We start from the raw sequence: 8,498 nt of genomic DNA on the forward strand, positions 1-8,498 counted from the left end.
CGCAAGGGCAAGGTGCGGCGAATCTGAGCTCTGGGGTCGACTATACTGGGCTGTGAGAGATTGCACGAACCAATGCCGTTTCTGCAACATCTCACCAGAACAGTCTGCATATATGCGCTCCAACAACGATCCAACTGCACCGGGGACGGACACTGTTCCCCCGTCGGCAAGGGAGGAAGACGTCTCTCCAGTAAGGAGACGGACCATCACACGTCGTCGGAAGGAGAAATGTCCGTACTGTGATTCTACATTGACGGGATTCTCGAATCTCGTCAGTCACTGTCGGTCATTTCATCCGGAACATCCTCCACCGCTTCCCGAGCTCAAATGCGATTTCTGTGACATGGTTTTCCCCACACGGAGAAGCACCGCACAGCACAGAATTCGCTGCGCACACAACCCAGACGCCACACGGCATCTAAACAGAAGTGCCAGGAGGCGATCTCTGCTGCCGCAGGATCAGCCAGATTCCACAAGCACGCCAATTGGCCCGCAGGAAACCTTGCACCATCTGCTTCTAGAATGTCCAGGCACCTTGGCTGTGCGCCAACGGCTGGGCATTGAACAGGGCCTCCGCACCGAAAAGTTCTCTCAATGGCAGTTGCTTCATAGCAGGAAACTTTTGTCGCTGCTCGACCACCTCTTCGGCACTCAGATGGCATCCTGTGGCTAGACGCGCTGGTAAGAGTAGAAAAAAAATAAAAAAAAAACGTCAAAAGGGAGAGGGTTCACTTTGGAATTTCATGAGGTGTGCGTGTGCGCGTTTGTGTTCTGGCGAGTAAAAATTTTTTTTTTTCTTTTTATTTGCTTTTTTCTTTAAGTTTTTATAGTAAAGCTGTCAGCCATGCACCAGGGTGCACCGTATATGCAGTATGCAATTTACCCCTCACAGCAGCCGACGATGAAGCCTTACCCTACAATGGCCACTGTGTCTCCGGAGACGAGGAATATGCTCAACCTTCTTGAAAGCCTCTTTAAGCTGGAGTTGCGTGAGAAGGCAATTTTAGAGCTGGCCAAACACAGAGATTCCTTTCAAAAACTTGGACCGTTCTTGTGGTACAGTGTAGGCACTATGGCTATTTTGCTGCAAGAGATCATCTCTGTCTATCCGCTTCTTCACTCCCCAGAGCTGCTTTCCAAGTCGACAACAAGCCGCGTGGGGAGTGTCCTTACACTTCTACAGAGCGTTGCGTACGATGATTCTACCCGTAAATTATTTTTGGAAGCCCATATTTGCCTCTTTCTATATCCATTTCTTCGCGGGACGGGTAGCGGAACGGGGAATGTGACGGAGGGCCTTCGTCTGACTTCACTTGGCGTCATTGGTGCTCTTGTCAAGACGGACGACAACGATGTGATGCAGTATCTTCTTAGCACGGAGATATTCCCTCTGTGCCTTAAAATAATGGAATATGGACTAGAGCTCTCACGGACTCTAGCCACCTTCATTGTGCAGAAACTTTTGCTCTCAGATCTCGGTCTGCAGTATGTCTGTCAGACGCCAGAACGATTTAAGGCCGTCGCGGCGGTTCTGCAGAACATGGTGGGATCGAAAGAATGTACTGCGCGTCTTCTTCGGTACATCATTCGTTGTTATTTGCGACTTTCCGAGAATCCTCGTGCTTGCGAAGCACTTTCTCGGTGCCTACCAGAGGTGCTTCGCAATGACACGTACAAGCAAGCACTTGAAGGCAATCCCAATATAAAAAAGTGGCTGCTTCAACTTCTTGTAAATATTGGCGACGAGGGGGCGAAGAAAATTCTAGAAGGTAACCTGAACGCTTAGTAGTGTTAAGGCAGAGAACAGGAGGGGGAAAGAAAGAAAGAGAGAGAGAGGAAAAGTGTATGGAGAAGTTGGAATGGAAAAAAAACACAAAAAAAAACGAAACTTATAAATGGCATGTTCTTTTGCAATTAGAATTGTGATTATTGTTGATATTATTATCTTTGAGGAAATTGTTTAAGCGAATAGCCCCCCCCTCCCACCTCTTATTATTAATTATTATACGTCTCTAATTTCTCGAGGTCACACTATCTTTTTCTTTTATGCACCCTTTGATGTGACAAACTCAATGAATTAACAATGTTGTATACACTTCATGCATGAAGGGGGGGAAACAAAAGTTTGATAGGGCCATTCACAAAACAGAAGGGATGGATGGCGCACTGCCCAATGAGGTTTTGGAACCTTTGGAGGAAGTGTACAAACCATCGCTGCGTGTGGATGTTACGGCAGAGCCTCCGGAGGAAAATGAAAACAGCACAGGAACAACTCCTGTGACATCTGTTACTCCACATGTTTCTACAAATATTTTTGTGGCAGGACTCCCCCCATCATGGGACGAGAACGACTTGCGGAAAAAGTTTCAGGAATTTGGCGAGATTATTTCTACAAGACTTGTGAGACAACGTCATTTTGCATTTGTAATGTTTCGAAGGCCCGAGTCTGCGCATGCTGCGATCAATGCGACACATTTGACACATCCCACACCAAATAGCTCCATGTTCTTGCATGTGTCTATTGCGATGCATGATGAGGGGGTAGATGAAATACCTAATGATCGTATTTTTATTCGAGGGCTACCTCAGTGGGCAAACAAGGATCATCTTCGGCATTGTTTTTCGCGTTTTGGCAGCATTGTAGACTCCGCCGTACTTATGAATCCTCTTGGACAGTGCAAGGGTTCCGGTTTTGTGCAGTTTTCATCTATTGATGAGGCGACGGAGGCGATTAAAGCAAGGAAGACCATTCGCATTGAAAACTGGGATGCGGAGCTGGAGATCAAATATTCAGAGACGGCTGAAGTTAGGCAACAACGACAGGAACGTAACAAAAACCGGCAGAGGCATTCACCCAAATATGGGCAGCACCAGCTACAATACCAACTTTTTAATTCTTCAGCTTCGGTGGTTTCCCCAATACCCGCCTTTCCTGTACTGGGAATGTCAGCTCCGTTCCCCTTTTTTTATCCACGGCCTGCGCTTAGTCCGGCGGCATCGCCCCACATAATATACTCTCCGATGGTTCCATCACCCGTAGTGCCGGTATATCCGTCTCCGCCCGTAGTTTTTAAATCCAAACTGGACTTATTTCCCTCCAGCGGTGATTTACTTTTTACCGGTGTATCATTGACAGAATCAACCCTGTTGTCACTCTTACAGTGTTATGGGAAGGTAGAATCTAAGGATATTTTTGATGATGCTGGGGCAGCCGTGAGAATGGTGGACCGGGGGTTACACGCAATTATTGTTCAACAACTCAACGGCACCATCTTTCCCGATGGTAAGGTGATGTCAGTCGTTCTTTACCCTTGAGCCCAACCAAAACGGTTTTTTTTCTTTTTTTTTTTTTTTTTCTTTATTCCATTATTTTAAGAAGCAAGGACAATCGCGCTAAATGAACAAAACAAAAAACAAAAATGAAAAATGAGAAGCAAAAGAGAGAGAGAGAGAGAGAGGAAAGGCAAATCAACAACAACAACAACAACAACAAATGTGGTAAGCAGTGATACATTTAGATTACTGTATTGATGTTTTTAAAATAGCATCAGTTCCTTACATATTAAGAGTCATTTCTCATGCTGACGCTGTAACGCTAGTTGAAAATTACAATAAGCTTATTATTATTATTATTATTATTATTATTATTATTATTAGTGTGTGTGTCTGTGGAAATGTTTATGTTTAATAAAGTATTATTCATGACTTTTTCTGTTTTCTTCTTTTTATTTTTATTCTTTCCTCTTTCTTCTTCTTTTTGCTCTTTTAATTACAGCTGTGCAATGCTTGGGTTAGGCGTGGGTAATGCTTCCACAAATAAAATAGGGTTTATATGGGGAAATTTGATTTTTATCTCCTGCTGCGTTACTTCCATTATTTATGTTCTTGTGGGTCTTTTTGCTTGTCGTCGGTTAATTCGGTCAAACTGGCGTTGGGTGCTGATTGTGGCCCTCTACTGGTTAGTTGGCATGCTGCATGCTTTTTTGTCACTTGCTATAATTTGTTTGGCGGTGGCCTGCGTATTTTGGACCTTTTCTGACAAGGCGATAGCAACTACCGAGGCAATCGCGTACTCGGGAGTCATGGTCGTACTCACTGTGTTTTTTGCTCTTGGACGGAAGTCAATAGTGTACGCACTGTAAAACGAAACTATTTTATGTGTGAAATGCATGTATTTTTGTAGTTGTTTCTTTTTTTTATTCCTTAAAGAAAAAAAAAAAAAAAAAAAAAAAAACGTTTTTCTTGATCTTTTTAAATTATTTTCTCTGGTGTTATTGCTGTACTTGTTTCTTTTGCTTGCATTGCGACTCATGTATGTATGTATGTATGTGCCTTTTTTTTTTAATTTATTTTGATACGGACTTTGCTTTTGCTTTTTTTTTTTGCTTCATGTCGATGGTCTTAGCGCTGTGTGTTATAAATAAGTAAAAAATGGAGTTTGTGACTCAGGTGGAGGGGGAATGTATGTTTGGCAGTCTCGTCAGGGTTTCTGAATCTTCGGATCATGTCTACAGTACCCCTTTTTCACCGGACGGAAAATATCTGGCATGTGTGCTCGGTGACGGCTCGCTTCTTATCTTGGACCCTAAAACACTGCATGTTCGGCACAGGACTCAGATGGGCAAATCGTACGATGGCTTGCCTAGCACCGGCGTCTGTTGGTTTACACAAAAGGAAGACGATGTGTACGACTTAGTTTCTGTCTCAAGTGCAGGGGGTGTATTTGTTTGGAGGTGGGACGGAGGCCAAATTGAGCGTACAGCAAAAGCGCATGAGGTGGATAATGAAATTACATGTGTTGAAGTCTCTTTGGATGCAGGCGATTTCCTCACGGCTGGTAGTGATCGTATTGTTCGCCAGTACGATTCAGCTGGTAAGTTGAAAGATACCTTATGCAAGGGTTTTGACGATGACGGGTACTTGCGCGCAACGCATACAAACCGTATTTTTTCCGTTCGTTTTGTCACACCCACAATCGCTGTTAGTGGCGGGTGGGGAAGCCCAATTCAGGTATGGGATATGCGTAGCTTGGAGTCTCGAAAGCAGATTTTGGGTACACAGATTGCAGCTGACAGTATTGAGCCTCTCCCCAATACCACCTGCATCATTGTCACCTCAAAAAAGCCGGAAAGACAGATACAGGTGTTTGACTGCGTGTCGGGGGAAGAGATGGAGGAGGTTTCCACTCGTTTATCATCCGAAATGGGAGATAACGTTCCGTTGGTCTCAAGATACTGCGAAAAAACTGGTCTTCTATGGACCATAACATCAAAATCACATAAAGTTCTTGTTACGTCATTCTCTACTGGAAAATTATTGGCCTCGTGCGAATTGCCTGTCTCTCTTATGAACATACATGTTTCACATCACTATCCTTTTCAAGCGATTGTTTCATGTGCTAATGGAAAGATCTTTCTGGCCACAGTGAAGGTGTAGCTTAGGCACTGCCAATAGTAAAAAAGTGCATTTGCCACGTGATTTGTTTTTTTTTTCCTAAATTTTATACTTTTTTGAGGACCCTCTTTTTTTTTTTTTTTTTCATTTGTGTATGTTTGTATGCGCTGAAAGAACGTGTTTTTTTAAAATACGAATCTTTTTTTTTTTTGTTTGTTTGTTTGTGGTTGGTTACTGGCACTTTTTGAGTATGTCGTGCCCCGTCTTGTCAGCAGCGTTCCTTTTAGCAACGTTTCTTTTTTGTAAATGCGTGTGTGCATACATGCATTTGTGTATGTACATATATCTATATTTTTCTATATATATATATATATATTATTTATTTATATTTGCACCATTTCGCTTGAAGGTTTTTCATGTTTTATTTTTATTTTCTTTGCCTTTATTTCGTTTGTGTTGCCTTTTTTTTTTTTTTTGTCTTTATTTTTTTCTATTCCTTTTTGTTTTTCATTTGGGCATTTTTTTCTTCTACCTTCATGTGGCTTTATAAAGAAAAGAAAAAAAAGGGGCTAAGATCGAATGAACCACACATGACGACTATTAAAGAGGAGACGCTTGATCGTTTACTGCGTGAAAACAGACGGATTCAGTCATATGTTCGCTCTTTGATTGAGGCGATTGAGGTTCGCCGTGTGCTCACAGATAATGTTCTTTTTGCATTAATGCGGAGAGAAGCTGCACAGCGGCAGCCTAACCGAAAAGAACTTCTTCGGGCTGACGTGGACCTATGGTTTAAATTTTGCTGTGGTTCCCAGATGTATGCGCCTGCTTCCCTTATGCGGCCGCCATGGTATTGTCATGCATTTGCACCCAACTTTCGCTGGAGCCATCGAGCGAAAAGGTTGATGAAGAGACAGGTGGAGCTCCTGGGTTTAGACAATTGGGAGGAGGGCAATTCTGCGCAGTGGCAGGTTGTGGCGAATGCCGTCAACTACGACTCGAGTTCTACTCGGAGCGTAGACGGTTTTCAATGTTTTCTGCAGTATTATCAGGAAGTGATAGCTTCGCCGGACCCCTTCTCGTCCACGGAGGATAACCTCATCGACATGCATGACCCGGTAAGCGGTCGATGGGGCAAACTTGTGGATGACATTCTTCAGCGCATTGGCTGTCGTCGTACGGTGTTTCAGGTTGCGGAGAGGTATCGCAAACTTAAACGTGAACTTTACGAGTACAACTGTCTTCTTTACAATACCGATTGGGTAAAAATAGAGGCACTTTTGCGGAGCAATGCCACTCCCGAGGCGGAACTTTTTTTAGAGTGTTCATGTAGGCTGAATATGGGTCGCAAAATCCCTTGGCTGACGGAGGATTCTATCCGTAGGACTTTTATGTGGTATCAAGCAACACGTGTTAGCGGAGACGCTCTTATGCTACGAAACATTTACGCTGTGCTTCTAAGTAATGGGGACTACTTTTCTTCCAGGGAGGCCAGAGAAATTGGGGTGCGTCTCCTAGGGTGTGACCCGCTAGATTTACGCGAGGCAATTGCTCGGGCAAGGTGGCGGTATGCACAGATTTCGGAGGAAGTGGCGGCTGCACGTCTTTCGTCATCGGTACCAGAAATCAAAGAGCGTGTCCTTGCGAAGGTGTTGCGTTGGCATGACAGTGTCTATGCTTCAGATTTCTTTCGTTTATCGATTAATTTGTTTGGCCAGCGAGATGGTGCTCTGGCGTGCTTTCGTATCTCACGGGATTACGAGCGACGTCGCAGGAAGACGGCACCGCACGGTCGTCTCCAGCTGTTGTAGCACCGCCTGCAGCCAGCAGGATGGGGAATACACACGCACACACAAACAAAAAAGTGCTTTTTGCACACCGTTTACTTAAAGTTGTCGATGTTTGTTTCTACCTTTTTTTTTTTTTTTTTTTTTTTTATGGATGAAACCAAAAAAAGGATATGGAAAGGAGACAAAGACGCTCTGAGTTTGGCATTTTTTTTCCTTTACTTTTTTTTTTTTAATTTGTAAATTAAGTTTTAGATTGTTTTTGACACTTCCTGTTCTTTTTTTTTTTTTTTTTTTTGCGTCAATTTGCGTTTCTCACTACGTAATTCTGCGCAGTTTTGGCCCGAGAGGTGAGGGCAATTCGAAGGATAGAAGTGAAACGCAAAGAAGAAGAAGCAATAAGAGAAGAGTTTGCAGATGGACGCCTTTAATCCCATCTCTGAGGCTCAGCGGCTCCAGGAGGAGCAGGAGATACTTGAGCGTGACAGGAAGCGGCAGCAGGAGAAAGAGGAACGTGAGCGACGTGCGGCACAAGAAAAAGAGGCGGAGGAGCGGAGGAAGCGAGAGGAGATGGAACGCCTTATTGAGGCGGAGAAGAGACGTATAAAACAGGAGGAGGAATGGCGCAAACTTGGGACGGATATCATTCAGAACCTTCCTCCCGTACCACCCTCCGTTGTTAGCGAGGGTCTGGTACAAGCATGGTACCTTGACGACGAAACCTCAAAGCCAACGCTTCGAACTGCGAGCTTAAAAAAAGGGAAGAAACGCGACACTCCGCCCGTGACGCTGCAGCAACTGAAGGATCTCGGCGTCATTTACTATGATATAAACTTGAACGACTTTTCCATTGTCAGGCAGTTGGTGAAGGAACGCCTTTATAAGCATACGGATGAGGTGCATATTTCACAGACATGTAAAGATGAGTCTTTTTTGGAGCGTTGGTTCCAAGAGCACTTCAACGAGGATGAGCAAATTCGCATTGTGATTGACGGCTCCTGTTACTTTGATGTGCGCTCCAAGCAGGATAAGTGGATTCGTATTTATGCAAAAGCGGGAGATTTGTTTATTTTTGCACCAGGTCTTTATCATCGTGGAACCCTGGATGAGGATGACTACGTTGCACTCTACCGTCTTTTTCGCGATTCTCCACGTTTTGCCCCCTTTTTCCGCTCCGACGCACGGGCCGAGTCGCAGAAGGTACGTCTGAATTATTTAATGTCACTAAAGAAGGGAAATGTTGCGGCAGAGATTGGGTTTCGCTGAGTGATGTAAAATTATTTTCGTTTGAACGTGCTGTGTTGATGTACATTTCCC

General features: G+C 44.1%; 6 protein-coding genes across 6 annotated transcripts, besides 15 other annotated features; all 6 read left to right on the forward strand.

The window, feature by feature from the left end:
* Positions 1-1,193: part of a sequence feature (haploid, Esmeraldo-like haplotype) that runs on past the window's edge.
* Positions 845-1,786, forward strand: Tc00.1047053507873.20 (cell differentiation protein, putative; the record flags this gene model as incomplete). Its single annotated transcript, XM_801023.1, has 1 exon — positions 845-1,786. One exon carries the CDS (start codon positions 845-847, stop codon positions 1,784-1,786), a length of 942 nt encoding a protein of 313 aa, XP_806116.1.
* Positions 1,194-2,003: a sequence feature (haploid, non-Esmeraldo-like haplotype).
* Positions 1,799-1,842: a repeat region.
* Positions 2,004-8,498: a sequence feature (heterozygous, Esmeraldo-like haplotype).
* On the forward strand, positions 2,104-3,315 carry Tc00.1047053507873.30 (RNA-binding protein, putative; the record flags this gene model as incomplete). The annotated part of the gene is made up of 1 exon (XM_801024.1): positions 2,104-3,315. One exon carries the CDS (start codon positions 2,104-2,106, stop codon positions 3,313-3,315), a length of 1,212 nt encoding a protein of 403 aa, XP_806117.1.
* Positions 3,331-3,360: a microsatellite.
* Positions 3,439-3,458: a microsatellite.
* Positions 3,470-3,493: a microsatellite.
* Positions 3,618-3,656: a microsatellite.
* Positions 3,706-3,767: a sequence feature (CT-rich).
* Positions 3,783-4,142, forward strand: Tc00.1047053507873.34 (hypothetical protein, conserved; the record flags this gene model as incomplete). The annotated part of the gene is made up of 1 exon (XM_801028.1): positions 3,783-4,142. The coding sequence occupies one exon, from the start codon at positions 3,783-3,785 to the stop codon at positions 4,140-4,142; it is 360 nt and encodes a 119-aa protein (XP_806121.1).
* Positions 4,206-4,234: a microsatellite.
* Positions 4,311-4,330: a microsatellite.
* On the forward strand, positions 4,432-5,436 carry Tc00.1047053507873.40 (hypothetical protein, conserved; the record flags this gene model as incomplete). The annotated part of the gene is made up of 1 exon (XM_801025.1): positions 4,432-5,436. One exon carries the CDS (start codon positions 4,432-4,434, stop codon positions 5,434-5,436), a length of 1,005 nt encoding a protein of 334 aa, XP_806118.1.
* Positions 5,728-5,783: a microsatellite.
* Positions 5,856-5,902: a sequence feature (T-rich).
* On the forward strand, positions 5,985-7,205 carry Tc00.1047053507873.50 (hypothetical protein, conserved; the record flags this gene model as incomplete). The annotated part of the gene is made up of 1 exon (XM_801026.1): positions 5,985-7,205. The coding sequence occupies one exon, from the start codon at positions 5,985-5,987 to the stop codon at positions 7,203-7,205; it is 1,221 nt and encodes a 406-aa protein (XP_806119.1).
* Positions 7,308-7,331: a microsatellite.
* Positions 7,457-7,479: a microsatellite.
* Tc00.1047053507873.60 (hypothetical protein, conserved) lies at positions 7,599-8,447 on the forward strand (the record flags this gene model as incomplete). The annotated part of the gene is made up of 1 exon (XM_801027.1): positions 7,599-8,447. The coding sequence occupies one exon, from the start codon at positions 7,599-7,601 to the stop codon at positions 8,445-8,447; it is 849 nt and encodes a 282-aa protein (XP_806120.1).

Source organism: Trypanosoma cruzi, genomic scaffold (genome assembly GCF_000209065.1).
Source record: "Trypanosoma cruzi strain CL Brener 1047053516507 genomic scaffold, whole genome shotgun sequence".
NCBI lineage: Eukaryota > Euglenozoa > Kinetoplastea > Trypanosomatida > Trypanosomatidae > Trypanosoma > Trypanosoma cruzi.